Source organism: Protopterus annectens, chromosome 6.part0 (assembly GCF_019279795.1).
Source record: "Protopterus annectens isolate FY-2018-M chromosome 6.part0, PAN1.0, whole genome shotgun sequence".
In the NCBI taxonomy this organism is placed as follows: Eukaryota; Metazoa; Chordata; order Ceratodontiformes; family Protopteridae; genus Protopterus; species Protopterus annectens.
In genome coordinates, this window is record NC_056737.1 from 1,560,689,151 (window position 1) to 1,560,713,492 (window position 24,342).

Sequence of the window (24,342 nt, forward strand, 5' to 3'; positions counted from 1 at the left end):
ACCACCTACCTTTATACTCCAAAACTAGAGCAGGCTTTGCCACTGCAATGTTGCAGGGCATTCTGGCTCCTCCCAGTTCCACCTAGTGCCTACCACCCTGTGCGTAGCTTTGGGATTCTACCCATCTGTAATGACTGCAGCTGTATGCACGATGAACATAGTACAGTTTTGTACCTACCATAAATGTAGATGTTCGAGTGCTAATACAGCTGCAGTCCAGGTTTCCCTCCCTCCTTCCCCTCTTGGGACAGGCCTAGTGGCTAACACCTCCTCATACAACCTGATTGGGTTATTCTTTTATGATGTATTTGCTTGCAACTACTGTTTTTTGATTATATTGCATTGCATTATTATATATAAAATTATGTATTGCCTTCCTTCTGGGGCACCTGACATCTGGGGCAAGAAAGACTGAAGAAAATGGCGTTGGCTGGTTCTTTTATACCCCTGTCGCACTGACGTCAGGGAAGAAGGTGACGACAACCGACGCCAGACCTAGACTTTGGAATTCGGCCGACCGAGGACCCGCCTGACGGCAGGAGAACCCATCTGTAATGACTGCAGCTGTATTGGCACTCGAACATCTACATTTATGGTAGGTACAAAACTGTACTTTGTCTGTAGTATCAGTGGCGATTTTGTTTTCATAACTAGCTTTGGAAGATTTTATGAGGGATCTCAGCTTCTTACTGAGGCTGACCATGGAGTTCCTCCAATGGTGGGATTGTACTCTTTTTTTTTTTTTTTTTTTTTTTTTTACAACAGTTTCTTTCTTCTGTTGTACAGTTTGTTTATGGCAGAAGACCACCAGATTGGCTTCCTTTTTTTTGAAGGATAGCATCTTGGCTCTGTTAGGGATAGCACGATCCATGCACTCGTGTAAGTGCTTATAAAGTGCATTTGTGTAGGATTCAGCAGTCGTACCTATATTGTCCATCTGCATGGGTGTCATGAAGCTTGCCACTTCTGTCTTAAGAAGCGTGAAGTTGGCTTTGGAGAAATTTTTTACGGTTGTTTTCCTAATTGGGGTTGGGAGTGGGATGTGAATGGCTAGGGTGATTAGCTTGTGGTTGGATCTGGCCAGCGAGGAGCTGACCTCTGGTGTGGAACACCGGTCGCTAATGTTGGTGATGACCAGGTCTAGGATATTGCTGCCCCTGGTGGGGGGTGTGGATAAGTTGATCCAAGGTGTTGGAATTGATGATTTCCAGAAAACGTTGAGCAAAAGAGTTGGTACACGAGTGGTTTTCCCAGTTAATGGTGGGGTAGTTGAAATCACCCATTATTAGAGTGTTGGGTTGTCCCTTAATATTTTCCAGTGTATCAAGAAAAGAGGAGTGGGAATTCTGGGGCATGGTGGGAGGTCTGTAGCAAGCTTACAATCTGGATTGCGGTTTTGCCCAGAGTTAGTTTAACTTGGACAATCTCGGATGCATTATGCTGAGCAACTAGCTTGGAGGTGTGGATATCCTTAATGAATATGGACACGCCTCCACCTTTAGTGTTTCGGTCCGGGTTCGGTGGCCGAAAGGTGTGGTATGAATTATAGCCTGGTAATGCAGGGGTGCTCTCTGGTGCTTTGAACCAGGTCTCTGTCACTGCACAGATGTTAGTCTTCTCCATTTTAAGGAGTACCTCGAGTGAGTGCATTTTGAGGTTTTCTTAGATCTCTCAAAGGCTTTCAATACTGTTTCTCACAACCTTCTACTTCATAAACTTTCTTAGCTGAACATTTCCATCCCCACTCTTAATTGGTTCTCAAGTTACCTGTCCAATCACCTACAAGCAGTTAAATGGCAAAATTCCTCCTCACTCTTTCTGGCAGTTCAGACCGGTGTTCCTCAGGCTCAATTTTCGGTCCCCTCCTTTTCATTCTCTTCAACAATGACCTACACACTGCCAGTAACCTCTTCTCTATCATACAGTATGCAGATGATTCAACTCTGATCACCATTTCTGACTCTTATCAACAACCTCCGCCATACCACCCAAACTTCATTTCATTCTGTTAAGTGGCTCACCAACAATCAACTCATTCTGAACCCCTCTAAAACTAAGCTCTTATTATTCCTACCTAAAACTCTAGCCCACCACAAATGTAGCTTTCTCATATCCTCTCTAAACGGCACCATCATGAGACCAGACTCGCACACTAAACTCCTGTGTGTCATCATAGATGACCAGCTCAAACTAGACCACCAACATACTTCATACTGTAAAGAAAACACACCAAAAACTGGGCCTGCTATATAGAAATAGCAAATTCCTGACCCCCAACTCAAAACTACTGCTAGCTCAATTCTGTCTCTTCCCTGCCCTCTTCTGTGGCTCCCTTCTATTTTCCAATCTACAAAATAACATGTTGGCAAAGCTAGACCAAAACTGTAACAAAATTGCTAGATGTTCTTTGTGTTTCACTGTTGCAGTCATTACATTTGGGTTACCTGCGTGCAGGTAGCGCTCAGCTGGCCTGAATATCAAAGTCTTGGATTCCTGCGTCAGATGCTATCTTTTCTTCCATGACGTCAGGTCCGTCAGGGGTATAAAACATGCAGCCGACACCATTACATCAGTCTTTCTTGCCACGCAGTGCCCTAAGCAGAAGCAGTTCGCAAGTGCCAGATGGCCGACTCCTGAAATTTTCATTTTCGAGTTTCAGAACCAAAGTCTTCAAAAAGGCTAAGTATCCCATTGGGGATCCTTTTTCATGCTCTTAACCGATGTCAGTAAAAGTTAACAATTGTCTTACCTGTGGAAAGCAAATACCTCATAAAGAATTTAATTCGTACTGCATTCTTTACCTAGGCCCAGACCACAACGTCCCTCGCTGTCAGTTTTGTGCCTTATTCAACCCCTGAAATATTCATTGTCAGACTATTTTGCAGCAAATTATTTTGGTACTCGGTATAACTATCCAGAAATGGCTTCGGTAAGCCATCTGACTACCGATAGTCTGAAAAAATGTAAGGATAAAGACAGAGACAGACCGCATAGGTCCAAAACTGCCGACGACGCTTCTGTTAAGCTAGTCGCCCTTTTGCCGGTACTCAGTGAGGCACTTCTGCAGCCCCTGATACCCGCTACTTCAGATTTGCAGGCCTCTACTGAGACCCATTCGGAGTCCGGTATGCTGCGAGATTCTTATTTGACTATGGAACATGCAGATGTCTACCTTGGATGAGTCCAGAGCCGCTGTGCAGGCACTGGCTTCTGAGGGTGTATTCAGAACCACAGACTTGCATTTTAAACTGACACCATCTTCTTCATCCAGGCCTATAACTCAACCCACGCCTAAAAAAACAACGTCCAAACTGCATAGTCAGGCCCATATGCCTAAAAAACAAATACTTAGAATGGCTGAAGACCTTATTACTTTAATTAGGGGAAGCCAGCCTTCCCCCTGTAAGAGACCTAGAACTGATTTTCCTTCCGATTCTTCTGATCAGGATTCTGATATTTCTGTTTCTTGTGATTACCAGGATTTGCCTTTATCTACCTATGAGGAGTCTGATGCAGTGGATTCCATTCCCTCTGCTTCCCCTCCAGAAGACCTTTCTTTTGGTGAAAACTTGCACACTCTTAGGGAGCATTTCCGCTGGGAAAGACAGGATTTGACTCCGAAAAGAGGCTTAGGGAATTCTTACTCCTTTCTCAGCACAGGCCTTTAGCTATCCTTCCTGTTCTGGATATTATAGATGATGCTTTCTTGGAATCTAGCCTGTCCCCAGACACCTTACCTCCAGCTCCCAGAAAACCTGACAAGTATTACAGAGTACCTGACTCTCAAGTTTCTCTTCAAGAATCCTACTGCAGATCCAGAGACCATTTCCCAAGGACCAAAGGGCATTAAGGCTACTGCTGCCAAAAGCCCTACCCCTTCTGATAGAAATTCTAGAGCCTTGGACAGATTGGGTAAGAAGGCATACACTTCTGCTACTTTGGCCATTAGGGCTTTAAATTGCCAATTTCATATGTACCAACAGCATATTATGGGACTACTTAAATAGAAAATGATGTTGATTCCTGACTGTGCTGAACACAAAGAATTACAGGATTTAATGCATTCTGCTGAACAAGTTGGTAAACATACTTTGCAATGTGGTTTTGATTCTTTAGAAGCATCCTGTAGGGCTGCTGTCACTGGGTCTGTACTTAGAAGGCATGCTTGGCTTAAGGAGCAAAACTTGTCAGATCATGTTAAAGCTAAATTACTGGATGCTCTCTTAAACCAAGACCACCTGTTTGGCAACAAAGCAGAAGTAGTCCTCAAAAAGATGGAGGAAAAAGCTAAATCTATGCAAACTGTGAAAGATTTCCTACAAGTACAGCCTCCCAGATTTAGTAGGCATTGACCTTCAAAGAATTGGTCCTTTCCAGCCTCTTCCAGGCCTTCTCAGTCCAAACCCAGGAACAGCAGACCACCTAGGTTACAGTCTCAGGCTACGCACAGGCCTAAGCAGTTTGGGGGGGGGGAGCTTCCACTTCCAAAGCAGGAAGTAGTAAGCCCCCCCCCCACGGAAAAATGGCACAGCGACTTAACCTTAACTCTTCCAAGCCCTGCTCAACTGCCTGCTCCCTTAAGAGGAAAGCTCACCCTGCATGCAAAAAACTGGGAACTCATTACCCAGGACAAATGGGTTTTAAATATAGTGTCCCAAGGATACAGATTCCATTTCCACACCCTACCAACCCCAAACGGTTGGCCAGACCTACCCCCAAATCAGTGGGCAGAGGCTCAACAGCAGGTTTTCTCTCTTCTAAATATCAGGGCTGTTCAGCCTGTCCCAGCAGAAGAAAGGGATCAAGGTTTTTATTCAAGACTTTTCCTGGTACCCAGAAAAGACAGCTCCTGGCGGCCTATCCTGGACCTCTCTGTTCTAAACACCTTTTTGGTAATTCCAAAATTCAAAATGCTAACACTTCAACAGCTGCTTCCTATGCTAGGCAAAAATGCCTGGTTGGTAACCTTAGACTTAAAGGAAACTTACCTGCACATTCCAATAAGGGAATCTTGCAGGAAATACCTACACTTCAGGGCAGGCTCCGTGCACTATCAGTTCTCTGCACTTCCCTTTGGCTTATCTACTGCGCCCAGGGTATTCACAAAGTGTCTAGCTCCAGCCATTGCATTTTGCTGGCAGAGAAACATTCAAATATACCCATACTTGGACGATTGTCTGATTCACGCAGAAAGCCAGGGCTTGCTATTAAAACATCTGGCATTCATAAAGAAACTTCTAACCTCACCGAGATACACCATAAATGAAAAGAAATCTCACCTAGTATCCCGCCAACAGATTGTATTCCTGGGAGCAAGCTTGAACACAACTTCCCAGATGGCTTTCCTCACTCCAGAGAAACAAGTTTATTTGACAGTCTACTTCAAACTGCTGGCCACAAAGACCCAGCTATCTGCAAGGAAAATTCTGCAAGCCCTGGGGTTCATGGCCTCTTGTATTCTACAAATTCCATATGCAAGACTGCATATGAGGAAACTACAATGGTATCTAAAAAGCCTATGGTGCCAACATTCTCAGAACCTGGAATCAATGATTCCTATCATTCCTTGTATGAAGAGTTCCTTTGGTGGGCAGAGGCCTGTCACCACAACAAGGGGCTCCCCTTCACTCTACCCACTGCCGCCCAAACCATAACAACAGACACATCAGACTATGCATGGGGGGCTCACTTGGCAGGGCAGTGCATTCAGGGCAAATGGAACCCGAGACAGATGCACCTGCATATCAACCAAAAAGAGATGTTAGCTGTACAGAATTCCCTGACAGCCTTCAAAGACCGCATTCTTCCAGGAAAATTATTGGTAAAGACAGACAACACCACAGTTATGTGGTACATAAACAAGCAAGGGGGAACCCACTCGTACCCTCTTTGCAGACTAGCCATGGCTCTGTGGAACACAGCCGTGAGCTACCAAGTGCACCTACAAGCTCAATTCCTGCCAGGCAAACTAAATTAACTGGCAGACGACCTAAGCAGAAATCTCATGGACCCACACGAGTGGAAACTGAAGCCAAAGATATTCAAACTATTAAGGAACAAATGGGGGACTCCAGAGATAGACCTGTTTGCCTCCCCTCAGTACTACCAGTTGGACAAATTCTGCACAAGGACTTCCCACAATCAAGCTTGGAAAGTGAATGCCCTGCCCTTTACTTGGGAAAGCCTCTTGGTTTATGCCTTTTCCCCCTCTGCCTGTCCTCTTGAAGGTTCAATACTGATTGCACCAGACTGGCCACGCCAGCACTGGTAACTCTCTTGCGCAGTATGACACTGATGGAACCATGGCACCTACCTCAGACACCTTCCTTGCTGTCCCAGCAGGCAGGCCAGATTCTGCACCCTCAGCTTCAAACCCTGAACGTTGCAGTCTGGCTTATTCCTTGAACTCTCTAATAGCATCCCTCAGTAAGCAGGTGCTAGATGACATTCTGGAGGCAAGGAGGCCTAGTACTAGAAAATCCTATGCTGAAAAGTGGAAAAGATACTGTTCCTGGAGCCAGACTCAGGGGATGGACACAACTGTGCCCAGCTTACTGCATATTCTTCAGTATTTAACAGAAATGCTCCACAAGGACCTATCCTTCTCATCTATTAAAATTCATGCCTCTGCCATTTCAGCACACTATAATACTGAAGCCACCCCTCTTCTCTCACCCTCTGCTAAAGCAATTCCTCAGAGGGGCCAAAAATTTAAGACCCCCCCCAGGTGAGCCCCTACTCCAGCTTGGGACCTTAACTTTGTATTGGAAAAGCTCACTCTCCCTCCATTTGAACAAGCTGCAACTGCAGAGTTGAAATTCCAGCCTTCCTTCTAGCCATCACGGCAGCAAGAAGAGTGTCTGAATTACAGGCCCTTATGGGGAGTGGAGCCCTTCATTATCTTCCATACAGACAGGGTTTCCCTCAGGGCCAATCCTTCCTTTATCCCCAAAGTGGTGTCTAATGTGGCTCTAAATCAGTCCATTCATTTGCCTACCTTTTTCCCTAATCCACAAAACAAAGGATAATGAATACTGCACTCTTTAGACATGCACAGACAGCTTAGATTTTATTTGGATAGGACTAAGCTTCTCAGAAACTCTGAACAGCTGCTAGTTGGCTTTGCTGCAGGGGCAGAGGGTAAGACCATTTCAAAGCAAACTCTTTCTAAATGGATAGCCCATTGCATTCATTTCTGCTATAAGCACCATGGAAAACCTACCCCACAGGGGATAAGACCACATTCCACCAGGGCTGCATCTACCTCTACAGCCTTTCTCAGAGGAGTCCCTACCATGGACACCCTAGAAGCTTCTACCTGGAGCTCTGTACATACCTTCACCAAGCATTACCACATGCCTATTTTTTCTAAATCCAGAGCTGGTTTTGCCACTGCAGTCTTGCAGGATTTAATAGCTGGCCCTAATGCTCTCTAACTTCCACCTCCCTTCCTTAGCTTTGGGAATCTACCCAAATGTAATGACTACAACAGTGAAACACGAAGAACATAGTACAGTTGTGTACACTTACCATAAATGTAGATGTTCGAGTGTATTCACTATTGCAGTCCTGATTACCCTCCCTCCTGCCCCCTGACTTCTCTTGGTTCTACCTATCCTCCTTGTTTTAAGCTTTCTGGTGTATTTGCTTTTTGATGGAGGTTTAACATAACATATATTTGCTTCCCATTGTGGGGACATCTGGGGCAAGAAAAACTGATGTAATGGCATCGGCTGCATGTTTTATACCCCTGACCACTTGACGTCTTGGAAGAAGAAGACAGCATCCGACGCAGGAATCCAAGACTTTGATATTCAGGCCGGCTGAGGGCTACCTGCAGGCAGATAACCCAAATGTAATGACTGCTACAGTGAATACACTCAAACATGTACATTTATGGTAAGTGTACACAACTGTACTATTTGTTACCAGCAGCCCCTATAAATCTCATCACTGCACCGCACTCACAAAACTATATTGACTCGAATTCCCACACCTTCTGGCCAAAAGTCAACTGATTCAAGCTTTTAGAATTCTTAATTCAAACTCTGACTGTCCATCTCTGTCCAACCTGATCTCCTGGTACACCCCTCCCCATTCCCTGCGTAGCTCCAATAAACACTTACTACAAGTCTATAGACCCAACAAGAACATAGGTAAAATACTCTATAAACACTCAATCTCCCTTATCCGGAAAAATCTTCCACTCCAAATCAGAAGCCATACCTCCCTTTCTAACTTCAAACAAGACATGATATAGTATCTCTATAACAACCCTATATGTACCTGTAGCCATCCTGCTTAACCCTTCCCTCTCCCTATACCCACTTCACAACTAAGTCTGAACTATAAGACCTTTTATCTTTCTAAAATTTACTATACCTAACTGCTCTCCCTTCTACACCCTCCCTCTAGATCACTACATCCCTCCTCTACTACTTTCTTCTTCTGCACCATTTCTTCTTCTGATCTGAGGCCCCTGTACATACACTTTTCTCTACTTTTTTACTAATGCATTAGTTTCATTCTCAGATCTGAGGCCCCCTGCACATACACAATTCTCCTTCTAGCCACTAATCTGATAATACCATGTTTCTTTTCAAAATAATAGCTATAACCTTACTTCCCTTAATGCATACCTCCTGGATTTATTATTGTTGTTTTTCCTTCTACAACCTTATTATTATACTTTCGTATGTATAAAGCTATGTATAATTCCATGGAGTACATTATTTTTCTTATCTATTGTATTTATGACATTGCTTTGCTTTGTATTACTCTAAACTTGTTTCTACTTGTATGTCTGTTTGGGGCTTTTCCTCTCGGGTCTCCACTGAAAAGGGTAAATTCTTACCCAGCTGGACTAACCCAGTTAACAAATGCAAAATAATAAGTAAATATTGATAAACTATAAAACAACACCTAAAACCTCATATTGGAAATGTATAACAAAAGGACACTCAATACAGTTAACTGAAGATATTTAAACCAATATCTTATTATCGATAAAATATATATCCTTTACACAATACTGGAAAGTTTTTAATTGGAAATGTTTGCACAGAGCATTCTTAACCCCAGACAGAATCAGTAAAATTAGTTATTCCATAAAAGGAATATGTTGGAGATGTGAACAAGTACACAATGCAGATTGGAACCACATTTTCTTTGATTGTGTTAAAATTAAGCCATTTTGGAATGGTATTAATAACTTTCTACAAGCTTTATTTAATGAATCGTTTTATTTAACTAAAGCTCTTGTATTATTAAATGTGAACGAAGGTCCTCATTTGAGTAGGTCAAACATGTATCTAGTGTGGACTATACTTACAATTTCAAGGAAAGTGTATAACAAAAAGATGGAATACAAACACAATACTAATTTTGGAAGACGTCTGCAGCCTACTGAAGACCACAGCATTACTGGAAATTAAAATTAAAGAACTAAGAATTTATCCAAAGCCATTTATCAACAACCCTTGGGGGAAAGTCTTATCATTGATTGACACTGTACAATAATTGATCAGACAACTCTGATAATGAATTGGAGATGCTTTAAGTAACTGTATCCATTAAGATCTGTTATAGTGTCAGGCTAATGTAAATAGTGTACTTAGTTATTTAAGATGTTATGTATAAATACTATGGAATTCATTCAAATGTATTTGAAAAATAAAAAAAAAATTTGAGAAAAAAAAAAACTTTCCACATTCCATCTGCCATTTTTCTACTGAACACGTCACTCCAGTTAGTTCTAATAATAAAATAATCCATAAATAACCTTCTGTGCATTGATTTAGATTTCAGTTTGGCAGAATTATCTGGCAACAAATTAACCTTTATAAAACCATCATCACTGCACATCAGTGTTGGTAAAACTTAACTTGAAGTAACAGTAATTTCTTTAGGAACACAATTTCTAGTATGTTCTGTCCTCTAGTAGATTTTTTTAACAATCTGAAGCAATTGTTCTTGAATATAAATTGTGAATAATTTTATTTATTTCACCTTTGATAACCGGGTTAGTCCAACTGAGTTTGCAAATAAACCCATTTTCAGCAAACCTAAGTAAAGATAAAATGACAATATACAAATATTAAATAATTTGCAATGCATTGATAGTAAGCAACCCATTTTCAGTGGAGACCCAAGGGGGAAGAACCCCAGCAAGCATAAGCAAAGATAAACATACAGGATGAAAACTATTAAAAATAACACTTCAAATACGAAATTAATTATAAAGAGGAAAAACAAAAGAAAAAAAATGTCAACATTAAGGGTTGCACTGATAGCAACGGTCTAAAATTTACTACATATGAGAGTAAAAACAAAAAGATAATCGTTGTTCAAAAGAAGGAAGTGGGGGGGGGAGATAAATAGTGTGGAGAATGGGAGGGGGAGAAAAAGAGGGGGCTATAGTAGGGCTTCAGTAGTAGAGCTGTGGGTTTGGGAGGTTAGTTTAAGCAGAAGTTACTAACAGAGAAAGAAAGTTAGGAGATGCAGCAGGTTATACAGTATAACAGGCTAAGACTACGTGTTGTCAAGGCAACGGCATAATTTCAAGTTTAGTAGGTGGGATTTAAGCTCCTTTTTAAAACGGGGAAAGGAAAGGTTGGATCTAATATGGAGAAGGGAGTTTGTTCCAATTTAGTGAGACTGTGTTTGTAAAGTATTTTGCCAATATTCCTTTTGGGTTTATAAACTGAGAAAAGATGCTCTCTCCCTTACTAATGTTGATTGTTGAATCAATGTTCTTTCAGTCTGTTTCTGGTAAATTCAAGTCCCCAGCTAATATTATTCTTCCCTCATGTGTTTCATGCAAGAAATGTATGAATTCCTGTAGTCGTCTGCACTTGACTTTGGAGGTCTACACACTCCAACAATTGTTATATGTTCCACGGTTGCCTTTGTCACAGTTACAGTGTAGTATTGGTGTTATTTAACATGCAATAATCGCAAGGCGCATAATTATCTTTAATCCTTATCATAACACCTCCACCTGATTTATTTTGTTAAAATGTCTGTTACAGTAAAAACATTAATGACCTGACAGAACTGGTTTCCAGTCATTGTTCTGCAACCATGTTTCATCAACGGTAATAACATCATTTATGTGGTAACGTAGTAAATTTTCCAATAAAAAAGCTTTATTAATGCTTCTAGCATTAACAACCAGCTCTCAGAATATTTACTTCTACCTTTTCCCAAAACTATCCAACTCCATTTCCTGATTTAGATGGGACTCTCACCAAGAATTTCACAAAATTACTGACAAATCACTGTTACACATTTAGAATGTCCCTGTAACTTCGTGTGTAATTCCAGACATGTGGAAAACTGTTGTACTTGCACTGCCAAAGACTTCCAAACTTACAAATCGCATTGACTGCCAAACAATGTACAGCCTGCAGCTATTGGATAGAATACTGCGAAAAAAAGTCTGCATCCATTTTTGACTGTGTATCTAAGTAATTTACTATGTCATGTCAGTATGAATTTAGAAATGTTACATTATCTACCTGTATCAGATCAGAGACAGCATCTTTACAAACCTGGAGTTTGTCCTGCTTACAGGAACTGTATTCAGTGAATTAAAGCATGTGTTTAATATGGTGAATTGCACTGTGCTTGTGAGCAGGCTTTGTAAATTATTGTCAGTGATGACCCTCTTTTGTGATTCTATGTGCACCTTAACAAAGCATTCCTACTCCTAGAGGGGATTTCACTTTCAGACACAAGTGTTCTTAACCTTTGGTGGGTTCAGTATTGGCGTATATGTTAGGTGCTCAGAGTATTCATGCTACTGTCTAAGCTAAATTCATTTTTCTTGGTCCAGGCCACATTGCAGCTACTGCACAATTTGTACTTTCAAGATAACTTTATTGATGTATGTATGATCATAGGATGCCAGCAATAATTTAATTTTGTCAAAAACACCACGTGCACTTTTTGGTACTCTGGTTGTACTTTGCTTTGACTTTAAAATGTAAATAACTTGAACATCACAGGTCTTTTAATGAGCAACATAGGGCAGGTCTTGCAATAAAACTGTGTAGGCATTTGGTTAGATCAGTCACTGAATCTTGGCTAGCATAACGTAGTACCCCCAGGTATATACACAAGTCACATTAATGTATAAAATGACAAATGTTTCACCAGTGAAGCTGACATCTTAACATCTATATTCTGGTAAGGACATGATACGCCATTATATACCATTTGTTCTTCATTTGTATTTGACGTCTACAAACCGTTTTTTTTTTTTTTTTCAAAACACAATGTGACTTATAAGTGCCTCATTAGAAAGTATGAAACTGACCAGTGATGTCTCTCCAGGCTTTGTGTTGGGGCTTGTCCTTTTCAGCATTTGCTTCTGTGATCTGCAAGCAGAGAGCTAAGACCTGTAGCTAACAGTTTGCAGACAACTGTGCAAACTGGGAGTTTTTGTTCAATTCTGGAGAGTTTGGATGATAGAAGATAATTTTTAATTCTTCCTACTGAACTCTTGATGTACTAAACGTGGGCGGAAATAAAATACTAAAAGGTGTAATATCACTTTGGTAGTATAGGCAAAACACTACTACAAAATCGTTACCCTTTTTGGACCATCATGTGTCAGTGGTTGTCAGGAAATGCTTTTATTTATCACAGCTAACCGCCAAGGGAATATCGTCAAGATGTAAAGACAATAATTGTTTCTTATCAGCATTGACAAGACAATTTATTGAATACAGTGCCCTCTTCAGGATGTATCTTCCCTAAACATGTCAAACAAAGACCTCAAAGGTTCCGAACCAAAATTATAACTGGCCTGAAGTCCTTGAGTTACCAAGGGAGTCTGGAAACTGTATCCCTTTATTCAGGGACTTTTAGATTTACAGGAGGAGATCTCTGTCTTGCTTACTGTGTCATTAGACATAGTTGTCCCGGACCTTCCAGTATCGTCACCAGTGGCAGTGGGGAGCTTAGAGCAGCCTATCTATCCTTGGAGGAGTGTTCCCAGCACAAGAATCTGATAGTCTACTGGCTGTTTTGGGGCCAATTTCTAGCTCTTTCAAGTCCCCCTGTATAAAACCCGCTTTGGCGCGGTTTTTGCGCTTGTTACTACTCAGCCAAGCTCCTCGTGGTCCTGCAGACTGGCGCTCGCAGCAGAGAGGCTAAAAGAGCAACTGCTAACCTGATAAAAGTGTTTTTTTTCCTGCTACTACCTGGGCGACTGTCCGATCTAGCTAAACTGCAAGTATTTCTGCTTCTTGAACTGTTTTAAACTGTTTAAAAGTTGTTTTTGCACCTGCACTTTTGAAGTTTGTCCTGTTTGTTGCATTTACCTGTTGAGGCTACACACTCAAGTGCGCTAGCCTGTGTTACATATTTATTGCATTTTCCTGCTGTTTGTTGCAAAAAAAAACAAAAAAATTATCCTTGTTTCCCGTCTTTCCTGACCTAGAGTAGTCCAAATACAGGCTTTGCTGTATTCTGGACTTTTGGAAAGTTCCTGTGTTGCCCATTTCCTTTCTTGGATAAAGGGAGGCTTCTTTGTTCACCAGTGGCAGTGGGGAGCTTAGAGCAGCCTATCTATCCCTGGAGGAGTGTTCCCAGCACAATAATCTGGTAGTCTATTGGCCGTTTTGGGCCAATTTCTATCTCTTTCAAGTCCCCCTGTATAAAACCCGCTTTGATGCAGCTTTGCATGATTTTTGCGCATAGCGCAGCATCGGGCAGCTCCGCTTAATTGAGTTTAAACCATTCTCTGCTCCACAAAGTCTGCTCTTCACTTTTTCCCTTAGAACTGATCTAGTTCTCATAATAAACACCCTATTCCTACTCTAAAGCCTGGCACTTGCTCACTAAAGCAATTATATAAGTCAGCACTAAAAAATTAAAAGCACTACACCCTCACAAACTCCCCTTGAGTACCTTGTTCCCCATTGGCCCTTTTTTCAATTATAAAGGAATTCCCAATACTATTCTAGCATGTCCAAAGGTCAGTTGTCAATCTCCTCTCCGGTCCAGCTGGTGAATCTGGGAATCTTGAGGCAATGTTACAACTGCCTCATGTACACAGACAAACCCTCTCCTCCTCCCAACAAATTCCAACACGTGAGAGATGCAACCATATAGCCAAACTGGAGGCTAAGCTCTCTCAACTCAGTACTGGCGTAACCAGTCAGGAGGAGAAGGAAACCACACTCACTACAATTCCAGTCTCACATAGACCTACCACGACAGCAAACCAAACACATAAACACACAAAAACATGCTCAGAGGCTCTAAATAAAAATCTGCCTAAGCAGCAGAGACCTCCAAAGCAGACACCCAAGCAACCGCTACCCTAAAACAAAACACATGCAACACATAGCTCACAAAGCCAGTGTGCCGAACAGTCACAGCCCTTAAGGCTAAACAACACACCTGATACACTTGTAATAGGTGACTCTATCGTCAGGCACACTGACGTCCCGCTCACCAGGCTGAACAAGGAGAAGGTTACAGTGAGCTGCCTGTCGGGCGCTAGGATCTGCCACATAACACAAGCACTCAGGTCACTCCAAGGCAAGTGCAAATATGACTCAGTCATTGTCCATGCTGGTGTGAATGACCTGAGACGTACCTCCCTGGACTACATGAAAAGAGACATAGAGGAGCTCTCTGAGCATGTAGCCCAGGCCGGTATGACCCTGACCTTGAGTAGCATCTTACCCTCACCAAGAATGATGCCACAATATGAAGACAAGATGATCAATTTCAACAATTGGCTTAAGTATTGGTGTCATTCAAAGGGGATCCAATGCCTGTCAGCCTGGGATGACATGCTCGACAAGCCACGATGCTTCACTAGGGACGGCTTGCACCTGTCACCCCTGGGCTTTCGGATATTGGCAAAGGCTCTTGCCACCCCCATAGTGCCTTTTTTAGGCAAGACTCAAAAGACAAACCCACCTCCATAGGTATCATAAGGGATAAGAAACTGAGTAATGCTACTCAACGCCAGAAGTCTAAACCTCAAGATGCATGCACTCGAAACTCTTCTTAGCATGGAGAACATCGATATCTGTGCAGTAACAGAAACCTGGTTCAAGGCTCCCAAGAGCACCCCAGCACTACCAGGTTATACCTCATACCATGCTTTTCAGCCCCAAAACTTGGACCGAACCACAAAAGGGGGGGGGGAGTATCAATATTCATCAAAGATACCTACACCTCCAGGTTGGTGGCACAGCACGAAGCATCAGAGATTATCCATGTGCAACTAACAGTGGGTAAAACTGCCTTCCAGTTTATAGCCTGCTACAGACCACCCTCCCAAACCCAGGAACCCCACTCGGCCTTCCTGAGAACACTGGAAAATATGAAGGTGTCTCCAAACACCATTATATTGGGCGACTTCAACTACCCAAACATAGACTGGGAGCATTACTCTAGCTCCAACACCCTAGCCCAAAGGTTCCTAGAATTTATAAACTCAGATACAATACCCCACTCGGGCATTATAGATAAGCTCACCAGCTTCCACTCCCACAAGAGAGGAAAACATACTGGACCAGATCATCACCAACATGGGGGCTCTATGCTCCAGACCAGAAGTGTATCCCTCACTGGTAAGATCAGACCATAAACTAATCTCACTGGATATTCACATCCCGACCCCACCCCCTGCCCAGAAGGCCACAGTGAAAAACTTCTCTAAAGCAAATTTCACACTCCTCAAAACCGAGATGGAATCTTTCAAAGCCCCCGGGCCTGTGGAAAATACAGCCCAGACTGCAGAATCAAAGGATAATCACTAGGCTTTCTTTAGTTATGTTAGGAACTTGGGTGGGAATTCCCAGATATGCTCATAATTAGTCCAAAATGACAAAAAATACACCGAACCCACAGACATTGCCAACATCCTAGCTGACAGGTTCAGCGCAAACTTCTCTCCCCCCCCCACCAAAAGGGCAAATATCTATCCCAACAGAGTGCTGCCCCCCCCTGACATCTCAGATGCTCAGGTAAGAGCTGCCCTCTCCAAAGCAAAAAACACAGCATCAATGGGACCAGATGGTGTCCCGGGCTGCGTCCTACATGAACTCCAAGAAGAGCTAAACCCAAACATAAAACTAGTGTTCAATCTCAGCCTTACTACAGGATATGTACCCAAAGAGTGGCATACAGCAACAGTGGTCCCTCTCCACAAAGGTGGTGCCTCAACGGATCCTGGAAACTATCGCCCCATAAGCCTGACTAGCTTGGTCTGCAAAGCTATGGAAAGGATCATGATGGACCTCATAAATAAAGAGATTGGGGACCTACAGACACTGGATCCTACCCAGTTCGGCTTTAAGGGCAGATCCTGCCTCTTAAACGTGGTCGATTTCTTTGAAACAGTCACCAAGGCCATTGACAAGGGGAAGGTGGTCCACACAGCCTACCTGGACCTCACAAAAGCCTTCGATACAATACCCCACTCGGGCATTATAGATAAGCTCACCAGCTTAAATATAAACCCCTATGTCACTAGATGGGTTGCAAACTGGATCAAGGACAGAACCCACATGGTTAGAATTGCTGGAGCCATGTCAGACTCCAAACCAGTTACAAGTGGCATCCCACAAGGCTCAGTCCTGGGACCTGTTGTTCGCTATATATTTCTCGGAGGTACAGGCCAACACGGAAGGACTGTGGCTGACCAAGTTCGCAGATGACTGCAAACTAGGCACCATAATCGACTCTCCAGCTGACACAAGCATCCTCCAAAAGGGCCTCATAGAAACAGACAACTGGTGCCAGAGCCATGGCCTCAAGCTAAACGCCAAAAAGTGTATAGTCATCCCCTTTGGCAAAAACAAAGTGCCCACAAATTACCACATAGGTGGTAATCCATTAAGTACGGAAGAAGTAATCAGGGACCCAAGTTGATAGCAATCTCTCATTTGAAAACCACGTGGCCAAAGTGGTTAGAAAAACATTTTATATAGCCCACCTAATCATGAAGGGATTCACATCTAGATCAGGGGAGGTCATTGTGCCTCTTTACTCATCCCTCATCAGACCCATAATTGAGTACAATGCCCCTTTTGGGATGTACCTTAACAGACACCTGCAGCAACTGGAAAGACCCCAAAAGTACCTCACCAAGAGGATCAAAGGGCTCAAACAGATGCCATATGCTGCTCGGTTAAAGAAACTCCAGCTCTACTCAGTGGCATACCGTCTGCTCAGAGGCGATCTGTGCCTGACGTATAAAGCCATGTCCAACCCGGAATTATTGGACATGCTGCACCTCAGAAAATCCCAATCCCATCAAGCTATGCCCTTGAGAGACTTGAACCTCAGCACTGAAATAAATAGGTCTTGCTGGAGGGACAGATTCATAACCCAGAGGCTCCCTTCACTCTGGAATAAAATCCCAGTCCAGGTTAGGCAGAGTCCCTCATTGACTCTCTTCAAGAGGAATCTTGATGAGTGGATGGGAGATCGTAGGTTTACCCCGGGTATCACTTCTGTGTCACTGTTAGACAGAGGCACAGTATACTAATCTCGAAAAAGGGCATAGCAAAATTCATTTAAAATGGGTGGCGAAAGCCAAACACTCTCTGGCTAGGCTTATAAATGCCCTAGGGCAGAAAGCCTAGTATGAACCTATGAACAAGGGGCCTAATTCATTGCTAACGTATAAATAAAACATGCAGACTTGCATGTTAAGCAGAGTTGCTCACTGTCATCCTTTAAACATAGCTACACTGCCATCCTTTAAACATACCCTAGATGATTGGTTGGGTATCCACAAATTTTCCTCTCGACTGGAGAGTTGTGGCACTCGGGAAGGTATAGCAAGGTGTGAATGGTTATAACATTTAGCAGCCTTGGAATATCTGTAAAATCTATGAAAATATTTAAACATTCAGTGTTTTAAAATAATTCTGTAAAGCTCCATTTGACATTGTAGGACTTTTCAGATTGGAGCTGTGACATTTCTGCTTTGCATTTTATAAACTTCTGCACACACCTGTCTTGTGGTGATATGTGCTCTTTTGAAGTCACTGAATGTTCTTGCTAGGTCCTGACTGGTACTGTGATATTTTGCATTGCATTTTGTACTGATGGAGAAGTAACATGTACTCTTTATGTATATGTATATATATATATATATATCTATATATATATATATCTATATATATATATATATATATCTATATCTATATATATCTATATATATATATATATATATATATATATATATATATATATATATATATATTTAAATATAACATATCGTTAACATAGTTGTATTAGAAGAGAGCTGTAACATCTATGGAACCAATATTTAACACTCTACTGTTGATGTAGGCAAAGGGGGGAGGTGAGATGCCTACTGCTAGCAATTGGTGCACTTTGTGTGCTGAGAAAGCCCTATTCTGAGATGCCCGATATGGGGCAGTCTCTTCCAGCTGGAGCTGTGACATTTTGAATTGTGCTTTTTAGCAAAGTAGTAGTAAAATAACTTAAGTTATTCTGGAAAGTAGCATGCATCTCCCATAGTACTTTTCTGACTGGAGCTGTGACATTCTCTTTTGCATTTTATCAGAAAGAACAAATGTTGTTAATAGCATAGTACTTTTTATGATAAGAGAAGCTGTTTTGAATTACCTGGACTAACTAGAGCTATATTGAGATGGTAGGGGTCCTAAATGGAGCTGTGATATTTTTTTAATTGCACTTTATAAACAGAAGTAACCTAGTATCTAGATCTGTCTTCAGAATACCCTAGGGTGTAAAGCATGCTTTCTCTGTCTTTGAGAGCAAGATAGTGAGAGATGGTTGGTAGCTTACAAGCTGAGACATTATAAGGAAGTGTGTACCTCTATCCTTGTGGGCACTCAGAGTGGGTTGACAAAGGTTTAAAAAAATAGATTTGGCAGCCTTTGCTGCTGTCCGTGACCTGACACCTGAGGCAGCAACCCCAGTTACTTTGCCCTTCCTGTGGCCTTGACTAAGGGGAAGTATGGTATATGGGGTATGTATGTCTTTAAATGCTAACAGTTTACTTACAGCAAGTTGCTTGTCATGTAGTACACAATTCTTACAGATAATTCTGTAACGTGGCCCTAATGGAGGTTACACTGCATCCTCAATGTCAGTCTCATTTACCTACCGTCCAAATACTATGCCATCACTGGACTGTCATTTAAGCCAATTGAAAACTTTACCTATTGTTCTGTAAACACTGATCCCAATGAAGATGGAATATTTCTGCAGGAAATTACCTTAACGGTTATTTTTTAAAAAGAACTCTGTCAGCATATCTTCCCATCCTGCCATCTGTAACTGTTATTCCATGAAGACAGGTGTCCAAGCCTGTACAGAGAAAATATGCATTTTTTTAATTTTTATCGATGAGGATGTAGTGTTGAGAATCTGGTGTAGTGGGTAACCTGTCATTGTCATGGAGGAACCACCTTGAACTTGCAATATTGGTGATTACTGCCTACTTGATACCTGGATCCATATATAATGACCTGTTGACTGCAAGACTGTCAAAGGTGTACTGTTGTAGCAAGTAGTGATGTAACTGTTCATTCTCCCTAGTTTGCTTGCAAACTTTTTTGAGAAAAATTGCAGTATTTTTATTAATTGTATTATATTTTATGTAGTTAGTTTGTTAACCAGGTAAGTAAACTAGTTCTTCTCTGACAATGACCTGGTTCAGACAAGGGCAAGGGTAAATACAGCATGTGCATAGTTTAGAGAAGCCAAGTAACCGGTATGTTTTTGGAGGAGGGAAGAAACTAGTGTACCATGAGAAAGCCCATGCAGAAATAGAGAGAGTATTTAAACCTGAGAGAGACAATGGCCAGATTTGTGGTGGTTGATTCCATACTGTAGACCTGTGAGACATCTGTTGTAACAGTGAGCATTACAGTGCTATCAGGTTCCACCATTAGACTACGACAGAAGACCCTTAGGAAGTCAGAATAAAAAGAAAGTGTTGCATGGCTCATTTGATTATTTGTACAGGTCAGCAGCAGGTGTTTTCTCCCTAGAAATTGATTTTGTAGATATATTGCTGCCAGATCTTGTGCTGTTTCCATTTATATTGGCTGTTTGTATTGACTTCTTTTGGGTACATTGTGTTAAAGGGCTCAGATGAGCTTGGACATAAGTATTCTGTATCATTGGTGAAGTATGTATAGTTTTTCCTGTCATCATATTTACTGTGAATTCTGTTACAGATTTTTTATTTTAAACAATGAAGCTGGCCTTTTGGAGTATTTTGTGACTGAACAGTCTAGAAGCCAAAAACCAAGAGGCACCTTACATTTAGCCGGGGCAGTCATCTCTCCAAGTGATGAAGATTCACACACGTTTACAGTTAATGCCGCTAGTGGGGAACAGTACAAACTAAGAGGTAAGAGTGTTTTACCTATCCTCAAATTCTGTAGGCTAAAGTACATTTATTGCTGTGTGCATATATGTAAAACTGTGATTAACTTCATCAATGCACATGACCAGCTTGTACAGGATTTGTGTAGGATGCCCAAAACATGTTTATTCTGTAAAAGTATTATTTCCCATATAAACTCTATACCTACACTGAGGTTTCTTGCCTGCACTGTAGGTAGTTTGCAAGTGTGGTGTTGTTCATTGTGTTTGTTCCCTAACACTTCATTGCCATCATTTTTAACATTTTACCAGAGTTTTCTTGGGATCCCGCGGTGGTGGTGCTGAGGTAGCATTGTCGCCTCACAGTAAGACGCTGTCCGGTTCGATTCTCAGCTAGAGCATCTTCTGCGTGGAGACATGCTTGAATGGGTGTACCTTTGTTGAAGGTTGTGCGTCAGGGCTGGTAATTCGGCACGTAAAAATCAATTACCAATTATTAGCGGACCGGAGTTCCGCTGTGGCAACCCCTAGCCGGGAAAAAGCCAAAAGACACAACAACCAGAGTTTTCTTGAGATGTATTCCTGCCTTCGAGGTGTGTGAAGTCCTTAGCCACAGGAAACATTTGTAGGCAGTGTAATCCTGAGTAAGTGCCCTTATTCGACCAAACTTCAGGATGCCACTGAAGCTAGTGTATGCACACAGCCAGTTGTATTAATGCAGTAGGGTAGCTAGGGCATACCTCTCAACTGTCCCTGATTTTGACTCAAATTTTAGCTTTGTCCCTCTTAATCCCTCCTAAAACTAGTGACTTTTGAAGGAAAGGTGGTGAATTACACTTAATGAATAATGACTATAATTAAGAGTTATAGACTTCTTTTACTTCAGAAAATGTGTATTAATTCGTATACTCTGATTCTGTCAATGTTTCAAGTTAATAGCACTAATATTTTAAAAGTGTCCCTGATTGTCCCTGATTTTTTCTTGAATTGTCCCTGATTCTGTTGAAATTTGTCCCCGATTGGTTGAGAGGTCTGAGCTAGGGTGGGACAAGGGGGCAAATAACCCAGGTTGAAACCTGTTAGGGAATGCAATCAGCTGATCTCAGTTGCCCTTCAGTGCATACCAGCATTTAAATGCCGACATTGCATTTGTGTTCAAAACTGAGCACTGTAATGCCCCATTTGTGATATAAAGTAGCTAGCTACACCTGTGTCTTATCATTTAGCTTAAGGGTGAGGCTTGTCTGTTAGGTGTTTGTTACTTGAATACCCATTGGAGAGGGTTTTCAGCATATATGTCTCATATTATGGTCCCGGGGGCCAAGTTAAATTTTAGACGAGTTGTAGGAAAAAGAAACGAGTTGCTGGTTCAGCATAGGATTTGTGGTATATCCAAAATATAGAGAAATTGGGAGACCGGGATGAGGGGTTAAGTAGTTGTACCATCTTGGTAACTTCTATTGCCTGTCATAAAAAATGAATAAGCACTGGAATCTGTCTAGTTCCAATCTCACCACCAGAAGTGTTGAGGAAAAAAAAAAAAAACAGAGAAACTAGTGGTCTTAAAACTTAATTGATGAGCTCCGTCACAATAATTTCCAAAAATTATGAAACCCTTGTTTCATGATTCATGATTTTCATGATTCATAATTCATGGTTTCATATTTTTTTTGGAAATTATTGTGACTGACCTCATCAATGAAGTATTAAGACCCCTAGTTTCTCTGTTTTTATTATATTACTTGTCAGTAACAACTTTCTTTGGCTGCTTCTTTGTTTTGCTTCTTTTCCCATTGCATCCTTCTTTATTTCCTCTCCTAGTGTTGGTGGTCTCCTAATTATATAAATAATAGTGTCATTGTTCATCCTAGTGTTGGTGGTCTCCTAATTATATAAATAATAGTGTCATTGTTCATCCTAATGTTGGTGGTCTCCTAATTATATAAATAATAGTGTCATTGTTCATCCTAGTGTTGGTGGTCTCCTAATTATATAAATAAGTGTCATTGTTCATCCTAGTGTTGGTGGTCTCCTAATTATATAAATAATAGTGTCATTGTTCATCCTAGTGTTGGTGGTCTCCTAATTATATAAATAATAGTGTCATTGTTCATCCTAGTGTTGGTGGTCTCCTAATTATATAAATAATAGTGTCATTGTTCATCCTAGTGTTGGTGGTCTCCTAATTATATAAATAATAGTGTCATTGTTCATCCTAGTGTTGGTGGTCTCCTAATTATATAAATAATAGTGTCATTGTTCATCCTAGTGTTGGTGGTCTCCTAATTATATAAATAATAGTGTCATTGTTCATCCTAGTGTTGGTGGTCTCCTAATTATATAAATAAGTGTCATTGTTCATCCTAGTGTTGGTTGTCTCCTAATTATATAAATAATAGTGTCATTGTTCATCCTAGTGTTGGTGGTCTCCTAATTATATAAATAATAGTGTCATTGTTCATTTCTGTTCTGAACCACAGGACCTTGTGTCCATTGGCATTCTTGAACTTAAAAGCTGTTATACTCTCTTTTAATGTGCAAGGCTACCAATCTCTGTTTTTGCCTTCGGAAACTATAACCTGATAGCTCCAGGTCCCAGGCCTACCAGTTATGTGCAGTTTCTCTATTATTCACTATAATGAAAATGGCTTCCTCTTTCAAGGCTGCCAGCCCTGCAATGTTTTTTTTTTTTTTTATTTTGGACTGTCTCACTTCTATGCCGTCAGGCCACCTGGTTTGATCTTGCTTTGCACACGCTGACATAAGCTCCCCTAATGCAGTGACTCTAGTGGCTGTGTATAAATTATTATTGCAAAGTTTGTGTGTGTTACTTTTCAATGCAAGGCAGGCAGTAGAGCAGTACATCATTGTTCAGCACTAATGGATGGTAATCAGTCTTTGGAACCTGTCTTTGCACTCTGATGGTAATATTTTTTTGTTAATCAGATTGTTTTCATTCTGTTTGAAATTAAAAGCTCACTTCCTAAGAATTGTTATCATGTTAGTAATATAGAAGACCTCTGTCCAATGAGTATTTACCCTTTGCCTAGCTAGTATCCCGTACCAAAGGATGCAGATTTCCAGAAGCAGCATAGATTCCCTGTATGCCAGTGAAAGTGCTTTATTGCTGCCTGTATAGAAACTTAAGGTAAATCTTACAAAACTTAGCATTGTCTATGCTTTAGTCATACACCTCCAGGTATGCCTTTATTTTGATTACGTAATTTATTTATTTTATTTTACATTTGTTTACCAGGAATGTCTGACTGGGGCAAATGCCCATTTTCAGTGGAGGCTTGGGGAACAAAATTTACAGAAATGAAAGAAAATGTAACAATAGAAAAAATAAAAACATTTTAACAAGAAATTATGTAAAAGAGGATACAACAGATATAATACATAGTGAAAAAATCAGAATACATAATGCATAGAATACAATTCAAGTATAAGAGACGACATTCAAGTAGAAGAAATTACATTAATAAACTTGAAAAAAAATAGTGACATTGAACTATAGACGTAAAGAAAGAGAGTTGAATGATATGAGTGATGGAGAAGAGAAGAGATGGATTGAAGGTAGATAAAGATAAAAGTATAGGGGTGAAAGTGAACACAGTTAGAGAGTCAATGGAGGTAGAGAGAAATATGTTAGTCTGGTTAGTACAGTAGCAACGCCAGTTATTGGTTAGGTGTTCCTTTAGTAGCTGTTTGAATTTGGAAGTGTTGGAAGTATTTAGTATTGCTTGTGGTAAGGAATTCCATAATTCAGATACTTGCTTTGAGAATAAGGAATCTCCATAGCTGTTATTGGATTTGGTTACTTTTAGTTAGTTTTTGTTGGAGGACCTTGGGCAGGAATAGGACTGAACTAGGTGTGTGAGAGAAGGGCAGTTGTTTGGATGGTGGAAGATGGTGTGAGTAAAATTTAATTGGTTAAAGGTTAGTAGATTAGGAAGTTCAAGACATTATACTAGG

At 41.1% G+C, this 24,342-nt stretch overlaps 1 protein-coding gene across 2 annotated transcripts in view; it reads left to right on the forward strand.

The window, feature by feature from the left end:
• The window catches only part of OSBPL11 (oxysterol binding protein like 11), a 1,295,440-nt gene that overhangs the window by 381,114 nt on the left and 889,984 nt on the right, over positions 1-24,342 (forward strand). For both annotated transcript variants that reach the window (XM_044075008.1, XM_044075009.1), the window contains exon 3: positions 20,217-20,392. In XM_044075008.1, coding sequence (XP_043930943.1) covers positions 20,217-20,392 — 176 coding nt within the window. The remainder of the gene's footprint in view (positions 1-20,216; positions 20,393-24,342) is intronic.